This window comes from Pristiophorus japonicus, chromosome 4, assembly GCF_044704955.1.
Source record: "Pristiophorus japonicus isolate sPriJap1 chromosome 4, sPriJap1.hap1, whole genome shotgun sequence".
NCBI classification, from domain to species: Eukaryota; Metazoa; Chordata; class Chondrichthyes; family Pristiophoridae; genus Pristiophorus; species Pristiophorus japonicus.
The window spans coordinates 196,817,366-196,838,373 of NC_091980.1; the positions used below are offsets into that span (position 1 = coordinate 196,817,366).

Here is a 21,008-nt window from a genome sequence, read left to right on the forward strand (position 1 = left end):
ATATTTGACCCTGAAAGGAGCTTCCGGCCACATGTCCGCAGATTAACTAAAACCGCCTTATTCCACCTTCCACCTCCGTAACATTGTCTGTCTCTGCCCCTGCCTCAGCTCTTCTGCTGCTGAAACCCTCATCCATGTCTTTGTTACCTCTAGACTTGACTACTCCAATGCACTCCTGGCTGGCTTCCCACATTCTATACTATGTAAACTTGAGGTCATCCGAAACTTGGCAGCCTGTGTCCTAACTCGCACCAAGTCCCACTCACCCATCACCCATGTGCTCGCTGACCTACATTGGCTCCCAGTTAAGCAACGTCTCGATTTAAAAATTCTCATTCTTGTTTACAAATCCCGCCATGGCCTCTACCCTCCCTATCTCTGTAAACTCTTTCAGCCTCACAACCCCACGAGATGTCTGCGCTCCTCAAATTCTGCCCTCTTGAGCATCCCTGATTATAACTGCTCAACCATCGGTGGCCGTGCCTTCAGCTGCATGGGCCCGAAGCTCTGGAACTCCCTCCCTAAACCTCTCCGCCTCTCTACCTCTCTTTCCTCCTTTAAGCCGCTCCTTAAAACCGACCTCTTTAACCAAGCTTTTGGTCATCTGCCATAATTTCTTCTTAAGTGGCTCAGTGTCAAATTTATCTATTTGTCTTATGACACTACTGTGAAACGCCTTGGGATGTTTTACTACGTTAAAGGTGCTATATAAATAAAAGTTGTTGTTGTGTTAGATCATTAATTCTGTTACTCTTGTATGTGGAATAGTAAGAATCGCAGGGAATACGACTTCTGTTTGGCATGTACCATTGTCATAATAAAATTTTCATAAATAGGTAACTAGCCATCTGTCAAACTTCACTGCAAATAAACTAATTTTGTGTTTCATACCAGGTGATTCATTTGCACAGTTCCGCTTTGCTGAGGAGAAGGAGTGGGAAGTAGAGATTTCTTCCAGTAAACAGGTAAGTGCTTGCAAACTTGTCCAGTACTCTTATTATCCTTTAAATTTTTAACCTATTAGAAATTGCAGAATTATAGAAATCTCAGTACAGGAGGAGGCTTTTTGGCGCATCGTGTCTGTGTGATGCCACGTTAGAGATGGGTACTCTAATCCCATTTCTTTTCAATGTCCCTTTATCTGGTATTAAAAAAAAAGACAGTTATTAAATATTAAATTGCATCCAAATTGTGATCCTACTTAGCAAAAAACACGATTTTAATCCTGTGTTTGTCCTAAATAAAGCTCAAGTCGCATTTAGTCCTTGATGTGTCATTTACGAGACTCTCAAATTTGGAGCTATACCTTTTATTTTGGCAAAATCAGTTGATAAAATATAAATCTGGGGTTAAATATCAAACTGGTGAGCTGTATACCTAGCAAGAAGATAAGCAGAGTAACATTGTTTTCTTTTGCTTTCCCCCAGTATCATTTCTGAAAATCTGGACTTCATGGCTACAAGTGGCACTAAACAATACCAGTTTGATCTGCTCATGTGGTGTGGAAATTTTTATGTGCAGAAATCCTTATGACCGGTTAATAGCTTGACTACTTTTAAATTGTAGGCAAGCAACATATACATAATAATAAACTCAACCAGCTGTGAAGAAGCTATCCAGAGGGGTACATTAAATGTTGACAGAAATTTTCTGTATATCTCTAGTAACCTTGGGCTAGAAATTGGGTGCAGAGTTTAGTGGCGACATTGCGCCCCGATACCTTGCGCCCGGAGATCGTGACGTCATTGTGCCCCGGCCCCAAAATTCATTTTCGCCCTTGCAGCAGCAGCGCCAGGCAAAAAGCACCGGCAGCTGCAGGAGGTGTGGATCGGGTGGCCGGTCGCTACCAGGCGATGATTACAGGCGAGGTGGCCAAGGTAAGTAAAAAAAAAAATTTACCTTTGCCGCTGACGTTTTCTTCCGTTTTCTTCATGGGGTCCTTCCTGCGATTGTTCAGCCCAGCACTCTGCTTCAGTGCCGGGCTGATCGCGCAGGTCCACTGCTCCCATGGTGGTCCAGGTAGGTGATTTTTAACTTGCAGAGGCTGCAGCAACGGACCTTCCCTTTAAGGGAGGGAAGGGCCCTTTGTATGCGGCAGGGCTGCACAGCCCAGTGTGCAGTATTGCTGAAGTGTGCGCCCTGTTAGCGCTCCAAGAAGGAAGTGGAGCACTTGAATTAGCACTCCACTTCCTTCCTAGAGCGCTAAAGTCAATTTTTTGAGAACGGGGAAACATTAGCGCCTGAGCTAAGTACCCTGCCTCTCAAAAGTTACCGCCCCCAAATGGAGTGATAATCAATTTCTCCCCCCTTGTCTTGGAACATCGTCTAAAATTTTAATCATGTTATTACTGGCCTTTTATTTTCCTTTCCCTGATCCAGAGGAGAACTGAAGATATATTGCTTCAATAATATAGGCATTAAATTCATGAACTGAATCAGAAAAATCTAGTGCTTTCGTGGCAGCTGATGCAGATATTTAAATGTATTTCTCTTCCGTGACTAGTATCCTAAACCTCAGGGTCATCAAAGACTGGTTATTCAATACTGTATAACTACAGTACAAGATTAAATGCAAGCAGGGTTGCAGGAAATTTCCATCATTACCATGGGGAGGACTCTGCTTGGGACAGCCTTCATGGTGACTGGCTTTGGTGAGTCTTAAATTGAAGCACTGGAGACAGTTCAGAGAAGGTTCACTAGGTTGATTCCTGAGATGAAGGAATTGTCTTATGAAGAAAGGTTGAGCAGGTTGGGCCTATACTCATTGGAGTTTAGAAGAATGAGAGGTGATCTTATTGAAACGTATAAGATTCTGAGGGGGTAGATGCAGAGAGGATTTTTCTCCTCCTGGGGGAATCTAGAACTGGGGGCCATAGTCTCAGAATAAAGGGTCGCCCATTTAAAACGGTGGAATTTCTTTTCTGAGGGTGGTGAATCTTTGGAATTCTCTGCCCCAGAGAGCCGTGGAGAATGTGTCATCGAATATATTTAAGGTAGAGATAGATAGATTTTTGAATAATAAGGGAGTCAATGGTTATGGGGAGCAGTCAGGGAAGTGAAGTTGAGGCCAAGATCAGATCAGCCATTATCTTATTGAATGGCGGAGCAGGTTCGAGGGGCCAGATGGCCTATTCCTGCTCCTATTTCTTATGTTCTTATGTTAAGAACTTGCCTTTTATATAACCCCTTTCATGGCTTCAGGATATTCCAAAGCACTTTATAGCCAATAAATTAATTTTGAAATGTAGTCACTGCTATAATGTAGGGAACTGCTGCAGTCCAGTTTTCACACAGCAAGGTCCCACAACAGAAATGAGATAAATGACAACATAATATATTTTAGTGACGTTGGTTGAAGGGTGAATTTGGCCAGGACACCAGGAGAATTCCCATGCTCTTCTCACAGAGTGCCACAGGATCTTTTACATCCACCTGAGAGGGCAGAATGGGCCATAGTTTAAAGTCTCATTTGAAAAACAGCACTTCAGCAACACTCACTCAGTACTGCACTGAGTATCTGTCTAGGTTATCTGCTCAAGTCCCTGGAGTGCAGCTTGAACCTCTGGCTCTTACTTTGCCAAGGCTGATAACTAAATAGAACTACATTTTTGCATCAAGTATGAATGTGGCACAATGGTGTAGAAGTGGATTCCTTGGTGCTACATTTACCAACTGTGAGACTATGTGCCGCAGTTTCCGTAATTCGATAAAATACAACAATAATTTTTTAACTTCTCACCGTTTTGTCCACCTCCTCTCCTCTCTCCAAAGCCATTAAGCGTATTCTGACATCATGGGCAATGGTCCCCTCTACTACTATAATCAATTGACTGTTAGGCATGTGTGAGGCTTGAGAGTGAGTGTCACCAGCCTGATCAACTATGAGAGGCATCACAGCCAAGCTAAATACTGTCGTCATGTTAAAATGCCTGCAAAAACACGCTTTCTGATGGGACCACATAGAAAACCTGGCGGATTTATTTTCAATCCCTAATGCAGCAATACTGAAACCATTGTTGATGCATCAAGCTTTGGCACACAACACCTTTACATTGAGTAGTTAGGGGTCAGTTCTGAAATTTTACCGTTACTTCTCCCTTTCCCTTTACCTCTTGGTCAAGTGGGGGCTCACAAACTAGATCAGAGGTAGGTTTGTTTTTTATTGTTGGACCTTTATGCATGGAAAATGCTATTTTTGCTAGTAATGTAACATTGTTAAAGGTGCACATTTTTGCATTTCAAAAAGGACATTTGGCTCTAAAAGGTTTGAGGGATGGGATGAAGACAATTTCTGGGACTAACATTTGGCCATGAAATGAACAGATTTTGTACTTTAGAACATAAGAACATAAGAATTAGGAACAGGAGTAGGCCATCTAGCCCCTCGAGCCTGCTCCGCCATTCAACAAGATCATGGCTGATCTGGCTGTAGACTCAGCTCCGCTTACCCGCCCGCTCCCCATATCCCTTAATTCCCTTATTGGTTAAAAATCTGTCTATCTGTGATTTGAATACATTCAATGAGCTAGCCTCAACTGCTTCCTTGGGCAGCGAATTCCACAGATTCACGACCCTCTGGGAGAAGAAATTCCTTCTCAACTCGGTTTTAAATTGGCTGCCCCGTATTTTGAGGCTGTGCCCCCTAGTTCTAGTCTCCCCGACCAGTGGAAACAACCTCTCTGCCTCTATCTTGTCTATCCCTTTCATTATTTTAAATATTTCTATAAGATCACCCCTCATCCTTCTGAACTCCAACGAGTAAAGACCCAGTCTACTCAATCTATCATCATAGGGTAACCCCCTCATCTCCGGAATCAGCCTCGTGAATCGTCCCTGTACCCCCTCCAAAGCTAGTATATCCTTCCTTAAGTAAGGTGACCAAAACTGCACGCAGTACTCCAGGTGCGGCCTCACCAATACCCTGTACAGTTGCAGTAGGACCTCCCTGCTTTCGTACTCCATCCCTCTCGCAATGAAGGCCAACATTCCATTTGCCTTCCTGATTACCTGCTGCACCTGCAAACTAACTTTTTGGGATTCATGCACAAGGACCCCCAGGTCCCTCTGCACCGCAGCATGTTGTAATTTCTCCCCATTCAAATAATATTCCCTTCTACTCTTTTTTTTCCTCCAAGGTGGATGACCTCACATTTTCCAACATTGTATTCCATCTGCCAAACCTTAGCCCATTTGCTTAACCTATCTAAATCTCTTTGCAGCCTCTCTGTGTCCTCTACACAACCCGCTTTCCCACTAATCTTTGTGTTATCTACAAATTTTGTTACACTGCACTCTGTCCCCTCTTCCAGGTCACCTATGTATATTGTAAACAGTTGTGGTCCCAGCTCCGATCCCTGTGGCAGACCACTAACCACCGATTTCCAACCCGAAAAAGACCCATTTATCCCGACTCTCTGCTTTCTGTTAGCCAGCCAATTCTCTATCCATGCTAATACATTTCCTCTGACTCCGCGTACCTTTATCTTCTGCAATAATCTTTTGTGTAGCACCTTATCGAATGCCTTTTGGAAATCTAAATAAACCACATCCATTGGTACACCTCTATCCACCATGCTCATTATATCCTCAAAGAATTCCATTAAATTAGTTAAACATGATTTCCCCTTCATGAATCCATGTTGCGTCTGCTTGATTGCACTATTCCTGTCTAGATGTCCCGCTATTTCTTCCTTAATGATAGCTTCAAGCATTTTCCCCACTACAGATGTTAAACAAACCGGCTTATAGTTACCTGCCTTTTGTCTGCCCCCTTTTTTAAACAGAGGCGCTACATTAGCTGCCTTCCAATCTGCTGGTACCGCCCCAGAGTCCAGAGAATTTTGGTAGATTATAACGAATGCATCTGCTATAACTTTCGCCATCTCTTTTAATACTCTGGGATGCATTTCATCAGGACCAGGGGGCTTGTCTACCTTGGGTCCCACTAACCTGTCCAGCACTACCCCCTTAGTGATAGTGATTATCTCAAGGTCCTCCCTTCCCACATTCCCGTGACCAGCAATTTTTGGCATGGTTTTTGTGTCTTCCACTGTGAAGCCCGAAGCAAAATAATTGTTTAAGGTCTCAGCCATTTCCACCTTTCCCATTATTAAATTCCCCTTCTCATCTTCTAAGGGACCAACATTTACTTTAGTCACTCTTTTCCATTTTATATATTTAGAAAAGCTTTTACTATCTGTTTTTATGTTTTGCGCAGTTTACTTTCGTAATCTATCTTTCCTTTCTTTATTGCTTTCTTAGTCATTCTTTGCTGTCATTTAAAATTTTCCCAATCTTCTAGTTTCCCACTAACCTTTGCCACCTTATACGCATTGGTTTTTAAATTTGATATTCTCCTTTATTTCCTTGGTTATCCACGGCTGGTTATCCCTTCTATTACCGCCCTTTTTCACTGGAATATATTTTTGTTGAGCACTATGAAAGAGCTCCTTAAAAGTCCTCCACTGTTCCTCAATTGTGCCACCGTTTAGTCTCTGTTCCCAGTCTACTTTAGCCAACTCTGCCCTCATCCCACTGTAGTCCCCTTTGTTTAAGCATAGTACGCTTGTTTGAGACACTACTTCCTCACCTTCAATCTGTATTACAAATTCAACCATACTGTGATCACTCATTCCGAGAGGATCTTTTACTCGGAGATGCTTTATTATTCCTGTCTCAGTACACAGGACCAGATCTGAGATAGCTTGCTCCCTTGTAGGTTCTGTAACATACTGTTCTAAGAAACAATCCCGTATGCATTCTATGAATTCCTCCTCAAGGCTACCCCGTGCGATTTGATTTGACCAATCGATATGTAGGTTAAAATCCCCCATGATTACTGCCGTTCCTCTTTCACATGCCTCCATTATTCCCTTGATTATTATCCGCCCCACCGTGAAGTTATTATTTGGGGGCCTATAAACTATGCCTCCCAGTGACTTTTTCCTCTTACTATGTAATCTCCACCCACAATGATTCAACATTTTGTTCATTAGAGCCAATATCGTCTCTCACAACTGCCCTGATATCATCCTTTATTAACAGAGCTACCCCACCTCCTTTCCCTTCTTGTCTATCTTTCCGAATTGTCAGATACCCCTGTATGTTTAATTCCCAGTCTTGGCCACCCTGCAACCATGTTTCTGTAATGGCCACCAAATCATACCCATTTGTAATGATTTGTGCCGTCAACTCATTTACTTTATTTCGAATGCTGCGCGCATTTAGGTAGAGTGTTTTAATACTAGTTTTTAAACCATGATTTTTAGTTTTGACCCCTCCTGCAGCCCCTTTATATTCATACATGTTGTCCCTTCCTATCACCTTGTGGTTTACACTTACCCCAGTGCTACTCTGCTCTGTTGCCTCCTGCCTTTTGCATTCTTTCTTGGGGTCCTGTTCATCTGACAATGTAAAGACAATGTTGAAGGCAGTTGATATGGGTGATTTACTGAATCCTCAGCACCTCCTCCCCCATGGAATTTATTTCCGGTGTCTCTGTGTGACTGAGGGTATGCTCTAGGGCGATGCTGCCCACTGGTATAGAGTGAAGTTGACATGTTCCCTGCATCATGAAGGAGAGTGGCTGTGTCACACTAGAGCTTTAGCTTGTTGATGCTGATGTTTCCTGGTTTTATAGGGCTTAAGCCAAATTTCAGAATTCATTTTTTAGGATATAGTTAACCCTAAAATCAGAAGCTTTTTAAACATAAGGCAAAATATACATTGTAGGATTTGGGAAGGTGCAGGAAGGTTCAAAAGGACTGGGCCTAGAACTTCAGTTGTAAAATGGGCACCTAAGATGGTGGGTAGTGTGTGGCACTTGTTCCACACTGGAAGTATGCCGCCCGCCATATTGGATCGGGCAGCTCTGTGGCCTTACAGGGCATGCACCTGAAACTGCCGTTGGGCCCATTGCAGGCTGCTTTGTGAAACTGTTGTGCCAGGCATGCTATGGTCAGTTTGTTCAGGCACTCAGCAGCCAAAGGTGCGGACCTTAGAGGGACCACTGGAGGCTGACACCCAAAAGTAAATTTAACGTATTTTACTTGCCTTATTGTGCAGTTCCACATTAAAACCGTGGGCTGCTGCTGGCCACCGCTCCCCTCCCCCAACCCCCCCCATCCCGATTGCCACCTCCTCTGTACTCTCCTGAGGCTCTCGGCCGGTGCCTGAGCTGGCTAGTCTTGCTGGCACCCCCTTTGAGCACTCTCTGGGGCCAAGGATGGTGACTGGAGTTTGCCAGTACTATCCAAACTTGCCGTGGTCTTATCACTGGTGTCATCAGGCACATGATGCATGTGCTGCACCGGGATCATGCCCCAATTCTAAGCCCATGTGTCTCTTGTGATGTTCTTGTTTGATTGCTTGACTTCTCCTCGGTATTTGAGTTTAGAGGATAACAAATTAAGAAAGACAATTTCCTGTCAAACTTTGATGACAAGCAATTAGAGATACAACCTGCTCCCATTACCAATAAAAAAAACTATAAAAACAATTAAATAAAAATGATGCTGTTTATTCTAAAACATTAATATATAGCAAATGCATTCTTTAATTAAAAGTTAATCACTGAGCAAACATAAGCATCTCCTTTTAAGATTGACAGCTTTTCACAAAAACTACAGCATTGACATTCAATTTTTCATTTTGAAGATGGACAGGATATGGTTGTTTGTGGCTTGATAGACTTTATCCATGGATTTAATAAACAATTTTGGAAACTTGGAGAGACCAGCAGTAGTGATGTATTTCAGCATGCTGCAGATCTGTGCTCAAGTCTGCATAAGTTGGAGTAAATATTAAGGAATGCAAATATTGGTGCTTTCCTGTGTGCAGTCTAATATCTTTTGTAAATGCTTTGGGTGAGTTTATATAATGAAGTCTTTTGGAATATGTGGCCTTAAAGTTTTATATTTTCACTCTATATCAGATGATGGTTTACAGCAATCAGTAGGCATTTACAACCGGAAATTCAGAAATTTTAAAGAATTTACTCTTGAATTGACAAACATTAAGATAAGTGTAGGACAAGGAAGGCTATTTGAGAATCAAATTCTATAATTGAACGACTTATGTAACATTTTCCATCCTGTCTCCCTCCAGCCTGATTTGTTTCTGTTTCTCTTGAAGATTAATGACTTGTGCTGCGATATGGTTCCACGGACAGCAATAGCTTTTATACCTTGGCTGTTGCCAAACCAGACAGTGCTGGGTTCAAGCCTGTCTGTGTCTTCAGTTGACATCCATGTGTGGACTTTCCAGTAGGGCCCACGAATCTTCAAGAGCAGTGCATCCTGTCTCCGTTTTCTGCTCACGCACTGATGAACAATGGGATCAATTGTAGGGTCCTGATTACTGCCCTGGCTGAAAGCTCATTAAGCACACAATTTAGGCACTTCCTGGGCTGGAGAACTTAGTGCTACACTACATGCTGTATCTACCCACTGAGTTATAAGAACATAAGAAATAGGAACAGGAGTAGGCCATACGGCCCCTCGAGCCTGCTCCGCCATTCAATAAGATCATGGCTGATCTGATCATGGACTCAGCTCCTCTTCCCCACCTGCTACCCAGCTCCCCATAACCCCTTATCCCCCTATCTTTTAATAAACTGTATACTTCTGTCTTAAATGTATTCAGTAGCTTCCACAGCTCTCTGAGGCAACGAATTCCACAGATTTACAACCCTCTGAGAGAAGAAATTTCTCCTCATCTCTGTTTTAAATGGGCGGTCCCTTATTCTAAGGTCATGCCCTGTAGTTCTAGTCTCCCCCCATCAGTGGAAACATCCTCTTTGCATCCACCTTGTCAAGCCCCCTCATAATCTTATACGCTTCGATAAGATCACCTCTCATTCTTCTGAATTCCAATGAGTAGAGGCCCAACCTACTCAACCTTTCCTCATAAGTCAATCCCCTCGTCCCCAGAATCAACCTATTGAACCTTCTCTGAACTGCCTCCAAAGCAAGTTTATCTTTTCGTAAATATGGAAACCAAAACTGCATGCAGTATTCCAGGTGTGGCCTCATCAATACCTTGTATAGCTGTAGCAAGACTTCACTGCTTTTATACTCCATCCCCTTCGCAATAAAGGCCAAGATACCATTCGTCTTTCGGATCACATGCTGTACCTGCATACCATCCTTTTGTGTTTCATGCACAAGTACCCCCAGGTCCCGCTATACTGCGGCACTTTGCAATCTTTCTCCATTTAAATAATAACTTGCTCTTTGATTTTTTTCTGCCAAAGTGCATGACCTCACTCTTTCCAACATTATATCCATCTGCCAAATTTTTGCCCAATCACTTAGCCTGTCTATGTCCTCTTGCAGATTTTTTGTGTCCTCCTCACACATTGCTTTTTCTCCCATCTTTGTATCGTCAGCAGACTTGGCTACGTTACACTCAGTCCCTTCTTCCAAGTCGTTAATGTAGATTGTAAATAGTTGGGGTCCCAGCACTGATCCCTGCAGCACCCCACTAGTTACTGGTTTCCAACCAAAGAATGAACCATTTATCCCGACTCTCTGGTCTCTGTTAGTTAGCCAATCCTCTATCCATGTTAATATATTACCCCCAACCCCGTGATCTTTTATCTTGTGCAGTAACCTTTTATGTCATTATCATCAGCATAGGCAGTCCCTCGGAATCGAGGAAGACTTGCTTCCACTCCCAAAGTGAGTTCTCTGGTGGCTAAACAGTCCAATACAAGAGCCACAGACTCTGTCACAGATGGGACAGACATTCGTCGAGGGAAGGGGTGGGTGGGGCTGGTTTGCCACGCGCTCCTTCCACTGTCTGCGTCTGACCTCTTCCCGCTCTTTACGTTGAGACGCGAAGAACTCAACGCTCTCCCGGGTGCACTTTCTCCACCTCGGGTGGACTTCGGCCAGGGTCTCACATGTGTCAGTGATGATGTCACACTTTACCAGGGCGGCTTTGAGGATGTCAAATGCCTTCTGGAAGTCCAAATACACCACATCCACTGGTTCCCCTTTATCCACCCTGTTCGTTACATCCTCAAAGAATTCCAGCAAATTTGTCAAACACGATTTCCCCTTCATAAATCTATGGTGACTCTGCCTGACCGAATTTTGCTTATCCAAATGTCCTGCTACTGCTTCTTTAATAATGGACTCCAACATTTTCCCAACCACAGATGTTAGGCTATTAATTTTGGGGACATAGTAGAATTATAAATTCTGGTATTTAAGTTGATTATAAATGTCAACCTATCTTGCTTATTTGTAAGTAATTTTTCATGGTCTTTCAATTATGTCTTAGTATGTTCAAAATTAAAAGATTTTGAGAGTTAAATTGTCTCAACTGCGAAACAATATTGTACTGTTTCTTTCATAGAGTTGAATTTAATTTCTATTCAAATAATGCCTTGGCAATATTGTAATGCACATTTGCTACCTGTTCGGTTAATTATGCACCAATGTGCTGTTGTGTATTTCAGATATCACCTTTGTTTGTAGACTGTCAGTCCTTGGCTCAGTCTCTTCAGGAACTCCCCCTCTACCTTAGACTGAATGTGGAAGCTGAGTTGGTACAGGTAGGATTCCTTTATTAAAAGGTTTACTGAGCATTGTGCTTGTCGGCAGATTTCAAGCATTTAAATCATTAGTTTATCTTTCAGACTGACCTGGTGGATGTATTTGTTGAAAATAAAGAACTGCATTGTTTGTACCTATACTTTTATTTGATTTTTGAGAGTGCATTATGCCCTTAGTTCCCTCTACCAGCACCTATTTATCCCTCCTTTCTGCAGCACGTGCCTGCTGAAGCAGGATGGGCAGTTATACTACCTACTTTTAGTTCTTTGCCAGTGTCACATTTAAGTCAGTTGCTAGGAGATACTGAAGAGCAGTGATAAGTGTCCTCCTAGCCATCCCCCCACAAGCAATGAAGCTGAGATCAGCAACTCAGCCATGTGATAGATTAAACTTACATTCCACTGCACTGTGGGGGAGGGACGTGTATGTGTTCAAATGGTACAGGAGTAGGATTTTGTATTTGGTTGAATGGTTCATCTTATGGTGCTTTATTGCTATATGGAGCTTTACAAAATGTTGCTGAATTGGATCATTACTGTGAAGATCGTTTTAATTATATTCTTGGGTCATCAAATGACATTACCAAAATAAAACAAAACCAATGTTTTTTTTTGATTTAGAGAACACAAAAATAATCTGCATATAAAAAAGTGACATATTCTACATGTAATTTTTAAACTGTTCGTACTGTAGTTCACCATTTTCTCCATCCTTCTCCAACGCCTCGCCACCATTGTCCAGCTGGGTAGTACTGCGCTCGCCTAGTTCCATTCTTATCTATCTAATCGTAGCCAGAGAATCACCTGCAATGGCTTCTCTTCCCACCCCCGTATCATTATGTCTGGTGTCCCCCTCAGTTTTTGTGTATCAAATGGTGTGAAGCTGAATAGTTTGTACCTTTCAGTTTAAGTCAGATTTTTTGGTTGGAGAAGAAATGACCTGTAATTAGGTGACTGAAGGAGAATCATAGAATGATACAGCACAGAAGGAACTACCCAATTAATTCCTCTCCCTATTCTTTCCCCAAAGCCCTGCAAATGTTCATTCTTCAAGTATTTATCCAATTCCCATTTGGAAAATTACTATTGAATCAGTTTCCACCACCCTTTCAGGCAGCGCATTCCAGATCATCATAACTCGTTGTGTAAATTTGTTTTCCTCATGGCATCTCTGGTCCTTTTGTCAATTACCTTAAATCTGTGTCCTCTGGTTACCGACCCTACTGCTATTGGAAACAGTTTCTCCAATTTATTTTATCAAAACACTTTATGATTTTAAATACCTCAATCCCCCTTAAACTTCTCTGCACTAAGGAAAACAATCCCAGCTTCTTTAGTCTCTCCACATAACTGAAGTCCCTCTTCACTGGTACCATTCTAGTAAATCTCCTCTGCACCCTCTCCAAGGCCTTCCTAAGTGTGGTGTGCAGAATTGGTTACAATACTCCTAGCCCGTGGTTTATTAAAGTTTAGCATAACTACTTGCTTTTGTACTCTATGCCTCTATTTATGAAGCCAAGGATCCCGTATACCTTTTTAATATCCTCCTCAAATTGTCATACCACCTTCAAAGAGTTGTGTACGTACACTCCCAGGTCTCTCTGTTCCTGCTGCACTATCCTCATTAACCCTCTGAGTTACTTTATCAAAGAACTCAATTAAGTTGGTCGAACATGATTTGCCTTAACAAATCCGTGCTCGTTTTCATTTATTAACCAAGTGCCAATTAATTTTGTCCCGGACTATTGTAGCAAAGTCTCCCCAGGTTAGCTGATGAAATCCCAACTGTCCAGCCATTGGCCCTCCATTCACCATGATATTTCTGCAGCTACTTATCTGCTCAACCACACTCTCACTACCACCTTTGATGCCCTAGTCCCTGTTAAAACAGTTACTCTCTCTCACCCTGGCCGTTCCTCCTGGTACAGTCCTTATCTTCGCTCTCTTAAGTCCAAGGGACGCAGACTTGAACGGATATGGCGGACAACTGGTTAAGCCAATCACCGCCAGATCTGACTGGACCACATAAAGCACTATCTGGTCTTGCTCCCGTCTGCCAAAATTGCACACTATTCCAGAATCATTTTGGAATGGAAAGATAGACCCCGGCTTCTATGCTAACTGTCTTCTTAAACCCCTCTCCCCAAACTCCTCCACACTCACCTCTGACAACAAGTGTGAGGCGCTCATGGACTTCTTTGGATGGTTTCAATCTTAGAGACATTCAGCAGCCTCTGCCACTTCCCTACTCTCCCCTAGCCGACTGAGCCAAACTTCCTCTAAGGATCCCTCCCTGCCCTGGCCCTGAACTCACATCTTTCTCCAGTTTATCTCCGATCTCCCCTCGTGAGCTCTCCGTGCTCATCTTGTCCATTAGACCCACTTCCTGCTCCCTCGATCCTATTCCCACCAAACTGCTGACCACCCAACTTTCTTTTCTGGCTCCCATGTTAGCTGACATTGTTAATGGTTCTATTTCAGGTACTGTCCCCCTCTCCTTCAAATCTGCCATCATCACCCCTCTCAAGAAACCAACCCTTGACCTCTCTGTCCTTGCAAACTACCATCCCAATTCCACCTCCCTTTCTTCTCCAAAAGCCTTGAACGTGTTGTTGCCTCCCAAATCCGTGCCCATCTTTCCCGCAACTCCCATGTTTGAATCCTTCCATTCAGCTTTCTGTCCCTGCCACAGTATAGAAACGGCTCTCTTCAAAGTCACAAATGACATCCTTTGTGACTGTGACAAAGGCAAACTATCCCTCCTCAACCTGTCTGCAGCCTTTGGCACAGTTGACCACTCCATCCTTCTCCAACGCCTCGCCACCATTGTCCAGCTGGATGGTACTGCACTCGCCTGGTTCCATTCTTATCTATCTAATCGTAGCCAGAGAATCACCTGCAATGGCTTCTCTTTCCACTCCCGTATCGTTATCTCTGGTGTCTCCCTCCTATTTCTCCTCTACATATTGTCCCTTGGCGGACACCATCCAAAAACACAGCATTACTTTCCACATGTACGCTAATGACACCCAGCTCTACCTCACTATAATTTCTCTTGATCCCTCCATGGTCTCTTAAATTGTCAGACTGTTTGTCCGACATGTGGATGAACAGAAATTTTCTCCAATTAAATATTGGAAAGACCTAAGCCACAAATTCTGTTCCCTAGTCACTGACTCCATCCCTTTCCCTAACATCTGTCTGAGGCGTAACAAGACTGTTCACAACCTTGGTGTCATATTTGAACCTGAAATGAGCTTCCGGCCACACATCCGCAGTATAACGAAGACCACCTATTTCCACCTCCGTAACATCGCCCGTCTTCTCCCTTGCCTCAGCTCATCTGCTGCTGAAACCCTCATTCATGCCTTTGTTACCTTTAGACTTGACTATTCTGCCGCACTCCCGGCTGGCCTCCCAAATTCTATGCTACATAAACTTGAAGTGATCCAAAACTTGGCATCCTGTGTCTTGACTCGCACCAAATCCCGTTCACCCATCACCCCTGTGCTCACTGACCATTGGCTTCCGGTTAAGCAATGCCTCAATTTCAAAATTCTCATCCTTGTTTTCACATCCCTCCATGGCATCGCCCCTTCCTACCTCTGTAATTTCCTTCAGCCCCACGACCCCTGAGATATCTGCTCCTCTAATTCTGCCCTCTTGAGCATCCCTGATTATAATCGCTCAACCATTGGTGGCTGTGCCTGCTGCTGCTTAGGTCCTAAGCTCTGGAATTCCCTGTCTATTCCTCTCCGCCTCTCTTTCCTCCTTTAGGATGCTCCTTAAAACCTATCTATTTGACGAAGCCCTGCCCTATTTTCTCCTTATGTGGCTCGGTGTCAAATTTTGTGTCTTTATCCTGTGAAGCGCCTTGGGTCGTTTTATAACATTACAGGTGCTATATAAGTAAAAGTTGTTGTTGATTGGCCCATAGTTGCTGGGTTTATCCCTCTCCCCTTTATTGATCAAGGATGTAAGATTTGCAGTCCTCCGGCACCACTTCTATATCTAAGGAGGATTTGAAGGTTGTGGCCAGAGCCTCTGCAATGTCCACCTTTACTTCCCTCAGCAAACTAGGATGTCCTCCATGGGATCTGGGTATCTCTACTAATTTGAGCGTTATTAACATTTTAATACCTCCTGTTTTTCTATTTTTATCCTAACTATTTCTCTACTACCTCCTTTGCTGTGAGGAGACAGAAATAAATAAATGGAAAATATTTGAAACTCGGAGTAAAAGCTTGTGAAATTGCAGTCATCAAAAACTTTAATTTATATAGCACATTTTTCAAAGTTCTTCACAGACATTGAATTACCTTGAAGTGATTAAATTTACCAACTTTCCTTTTTTATGGTATCCTTCAAATTTAGATAGCTCCTCCTGCAGAACTACCCCAGATGAGACTGAAGAGTATGCATGATGGCCTGAGCAAATTTAGTCAATTTAGAGCACAAGCAACAGCTCCCACAACAGCTGTGGTCACCATCCCAGTCAGCTCTGTGCCTGAGGATCCAGGCAAAGATACCTTCAACCTCATGCTGAACACTGTAACACAAGCACCCGAGAGTGTTCGTCCTGCATCTCAGCAATCAGCGGACAAGCTAGACGAGGAGCTGGACTTTTTACTTCAATTAGAAACACCCGTCAGAAAAAGTAATATTTTCTTAAAGGGAACTCAGGATGTAGAAGTTCTCGGTGATCCTGTAACAGTTAATACTTCAACTGGTGAGGAATCATTCTTTTGAAGCTCATCTTTTTTTTTTAAATGCTGGAAATAATTGATGTTGACCTTTTAGTAAAATACCACTAATTTCTTCTGTTTGAATATACATAAGTGGCAATGATATTTGATCCAATTTAGTATGTTTTCCACAGCACTTGCTAATATGGTAAATTACATTAATTTAATGTAACAGATGATATATACATATCATAGTCATTGTTGCACTTTATGGTTAGAGTTGCTTTCTCCTGACATTTAATTCAGTATTTGTAAAATGATAAAATTTTATTATTTTCTCCAATTATTTTTCAATCACAACTGTCCTCCTCTATGAGTGATTAGTTACCCTTGGTGTATGCTGCATGGTATTTTCTTATGGTGGATATTAGTCTCAACTTGTAAGCACTGAAGCTAGTTTGTATTTTACATATACTCCTATTGTTGCAGTGACATTATTATTTATTTGCTGTTAAACAGACTCTTCTGGTGCAGAAGTTAAGGACAATACTAATTCACAACCAGCAGAAACAGCTAAGAAGCTTGACCCCGAGGAGGAACTGGAAGACTGGTTAGATAGCATGATATCATAATGCAAGTATATCAATGAAGACTAAAAACACATTGACTGTAAATACAATATTGGCATTGTAGATTAATGTGCTGTCATTTCCAGAATAAACAGGCATAATCTTGTAAAAACGATACATTATTGAATTTCAATTGCTTTATTTCAAAACTGTGCATCACAGCGCAAACACAAATTCATTTTTCTTAATGTTGAATTATTTGAAATTGAAGCTTTTAGGTTGTGATTACTTTTAATTTGAAGAAAAGGTGTACAGGGAAGCACACAGCCAATGCACAAGTAAGATTTTAAGTGTTACAGAATTTCACCAAATTAAATGTAATATCCAGTCTCAACTTTATAAATTAACAGCTCAGCTGCTGCCGTGGCAAGCACAATGGGATCAAGCTTAAGGTCGTATAGCATACAATAAGATTCAACATTGGGAACAAACAGAACAAATTCTAACATAGCTTTTTTGAAGAGCATAAACTAGAAAACAGAACATACGTATTGTTGCATAGCTTTGGCTACAGGTAAGGCACAATTTGTTTCAATGCTTTCTTGCAGTTTGTAACCCTTGCTTTCCATTAACCAAGAGCCACAGAAAAGGTTAACTTAAAATATCTTCATAAAACTTTCAATTCTGATAAATATTACAGTTTGGATACTTAAAGCTGATGTCACTGTGTTTAAGACAGTTGTATTTTCAACACCGTTCACATTTATTCTCATTTTGTCTCGGAATAGTAAATATCTTATCGCTCTATTTTCCATTATATACTCATGCCAAGCTCCATGTGTTCAGTCAGTAGGCAAGTTCAAGAAGTGTTTTCATTTATCCAAGCTGATCCTCATACTGTTTGCGGAAACAGTCTCCAGCAGGGAAAAAATCCCAACACCGCTCTTGATACATCTTCCATACAAAAGACTCCTTAAATCAATGGATGGAAAGTTATGATCAAAATTAGTTTTACTGCGTATCAGCATAGCTAGACAATTTTGTATTGTTTTACTTTGGCCTTTCATTCTCTGCTTAATGTCAGCTGGGCTCAATGGTAGCAATCTCACCAGTGAGTCAGAAAGGTCATCCCATTCCACATAATCTAGACTGGTCGTTCAGTGCAGTACTGAGGGAGTGCTATGCCTGACAAAATAAACTCTCTGTTCAGGTGGATACTAAAGATGCCATGGCACTATTTGAAGAGCAGAAGTGTTCATCTTCTGTCCTTGCCAAAATGTATTCCTTAACCAGCACCAGCAAAACAGATAATTGGTCATTTATCTCATTGCTGTTTATGGGACCTTGCTGTTGACAGTTGTTGGGGCTGTGCTTTGTGTGTGTGTGTGGGGGGGGGGGAGACACGAGAGGGGTTAGAGATTCATAGCTACGGCCTTCTTCCATCTACATTAGCACTATTTTGGTATGGCTGCTATGATGTATGTATGAATGAAGAAAGAACTCAGGCCGCCTTCATTTTGCAAATGAAAGACATCTTTCACGCAGCATCAATCCTCTTAACCATTCCCTCAAGCTCTGTTATCTTTGTTTTGGTACTCAATCGAGACTAGTTCCCAGTTAAAAGTTAACCGGTGTTGGGTCCTGTGGGCCCTAAGTGAATCAAGGAATACAAGGATAGGACGGAAAAGTGGAGTTAATGTAGAAGTTCAGCCATGATCTATCTTATTGAATGGTGGAGCAGACTCAAGGGACCTTATACAAGGTGGAATCAGGAAATGTATTAATGTCACAACATAAAGTTCTTTTGGGCATTTTTTTTGAGCATATGTTTTCCCTGAACCAACCAAAGTTAGCCAAGTTCCTATGTGAAGGATGCCCATATTCAAAGAATGATGGAGAACCTTTCAGGGTAGGCAATAGATAATCTAACTCACTCACATAGGAAATAAAAGTACTGGGTGAGGGAGGGAAGGCACACTGTTGGGGCCGAGTACACGAAGCACACAAGAAATAGGAGGCTATACGGCCCCTTGAGTCTGCTCCACCATTCAATAAGATAGATCATGGCTGAACTTCTACATTAACTCCACTTTTCCGTCCTATCCTTGTATTCCTTGATTCACTTAGGGCCCAAAAATCAATCGATCTCGGTCTTGAATATACTCATCATTGGATCATCCATAGCCCTCTAGGGTAGAGAATTCTAAAGATTCCCAAATCTCTGAGTGAAGAAATTTCTCATCAGTCCTAAATGACCGACTCTTTATCCTGATACTATGACCCCTAGTTCTAGACTCTCCAACCAAGGGAAACAGCCCCTCAGAATCTTGTACATTTCAATGAGGTCATCTCTCCTAAACTCCAGAGAGTATAGGCCCATTCTACTCAATCTCTCCTCATAGGACAGCCCTCTGATCCCAAGAATCAATTTAGTAAGGCAAGTAGCTCATCCTTGGTTAAGGAAGCCAAAACTGTACACTGGTGTAGTCTCACCAAAGTGCTCTTGTACTCCCAACTCCCTTGTAATAAAGGCTACCACTATTTGCTTTCCTAATTGCTTGCTGTACCTGCATGTTAACTTTCTATGATTTGTGTGTAAGGACCCCCAAATACCTCTGAATACCAACAGTTACCAGTCTCTTAACTTTTAAAAAATAATGTGCTTTTCTATTCTTCCTACCAAAGTGGGTAATTTCATACTTCCCCACATTATACTCCATCTGCCCTATGAAACCTCTTTATGTCATCCACACAGCTTGCTTATCCACCTAGATTTGTATTGTCAGCAAACCTGGATATATTACTCTCAGTCCCCTCATCTAAGTCATTGACATAGATTGTAAATAGCTGATGCCCAAACACTGATCCTTGCCGCACTCCAATAGTTACATCCTGCCATCCTGAAAATGACCCGTTTATTCCTACTCCCTGTTTTCTGTCCGTTAACCAATCCTCAATCCATGCTAATATATTACCCCAATCCCATGAGTCCAAATCTTGTGTAACAACCTTGTGTCTGGCACCTTATTGAATGCCTTCTGAAATGCCAAATATATTACATCCATTGGCTCCCCCTTACCTACCCTGCTAGTTAAACCCACATAAAACTCTAAGACTTGTCAAGCACTATTTCCCTTTCATAAATCCGTGTCGACTCTGCTTAATCATATTGTGATTTTCCAAGTGCCCTATTACCAAGGCCTTACTTCTTGTTTTACTTCCTGTACCTTAATTGCAAGCATTGAACACTAACATGGGAAAACATGCCAACATTCAAAACAAATATTCATTTGAGTTTTTATTCAAATTCAACATATTTCTATTTACCTGACCAGTGTGTTCAGTTTCATCTTTATTTATGAGGTACATCATGAAGAACCTGAAAAACAGAAAACACTTGTTAACTCCAGTTAAATTAGTTTCCTCTTTGGCCAAACCTCCCTTGTGCCTTGCCAAATCCTCCCCCACTTTCCTCCCACGTTTAAACATTTTCAATTTATACTTGTAAAGCCTGCCAAAGGTAGTTATCGGTTGAATGTGAAATATCCAAAATTGCTTTGACACCTCATTTATAGCATCACTCACAAAAGTTATATCCAGTTCACAAAGAAGTAAACAGATCAAACCTATATACAGTCTGAAAGCTGTGACTTTGAATTTGATATCAGAGTAAATATTTCTGCACCATTATTCTTAGAAGCAGGTGCTCCAGCTATACCACTCCCTATCCACTTTATGATAATGGCCCTGACTTTGGGAATTTGGATGGAGTCATTGGACCTTGGACCAGTGGACGGACTGTTATGACAGAAGAGCAGGACGCAAGATTTGGGGGCCTGTGTATTTATATAGCAGCTTATCACATCTCTACTCTAACTCTTAGAAGCTGAAACTCATTTACTGAGGTTGAGAAGGGGGGTGGGGAAAGAGAGAGAGCAAGACTAGGGAATGGGCGGTGGGGGGTGGTCGGGTCTTGAATGGAGGATAGAGCTTTTGGTTCTTGGAACGTCTTGCAGACTGAGGATGTGGGCATGGGACCCAGGTAGAATTTAATTTAATGACCCTAGGTCAGGGTGTCAAGTAAAAGAGTGGGGAGGTGGATGTTGATTTGTGTTACATCGTAGCTCCTTACTTAAATACGTGGATTAAAAGTTTCTATTACAACTACTACTATTCTACACAAAATGCTCAGTG

At 42.1% G+C, this 21,008-nt stretch overlaps 2 protein-coding genes across 5 annotated transcripts in view; one reads left to right on the forward strand and one right to left on the reverse strand.

Moving 5' to 3' along the window:
* Positions 1 to 16,991, forward strand: part of aven (apoptosis, caspase activation inhibitor) — a 136,762-nt gene extending 119,771 nt beyond the window's left edge. The window contains exons 3-6 of the mRNA XM_070878985.1: positions 895 to 965; positions 11,465 to 11,560; positions 15,935 to 16,289; positions 16,765 to 16,991. Coding sequence (XP_070735086.1) covers positions 895 to 965; positions 11,465 to 11,560; positions 15,935 to 16,289; positions 16,765 to 16,877 — 635 coding nt within the window. The 3' untranslated portion in view covers positions 16,878 to 16,991. The remainder of the gene's footprint in view (positions 1 to 894; positions 966 to 11,464; positions 11,561 to 15,934; positions 16,290 to 16,764) is intronic.
* The window catches only part of ryr3 (ryanodine receptor 3), a 561,329-nt gene continuing 556,125 nt past the window's right edge, over positions 15,805 to 21,008 (reverse strand). For all 4 annotated transcript variants that reach the window (XM_070878983.1, XM_070878984.1, XM_070878982.1 and 1 more), the window contains 2 exons: positions 20,142 to 20,193; positions 15,805 to 17,786 (listed from right to left, as the gene is read on the reverse strand). In XM_070878983.1, coding sequence (XP_070735084.1) covers positions 17,691 to 17,786; positions 20,142 to 20,193 — 148 coding nt within the window. In that variant the 3' untranslated portion in view covers positions 15,805 to 17,690. The remainder of the gene's footprint in view (positions 17,787 to 20,141; positions 20,194 to 21,008) is intronic.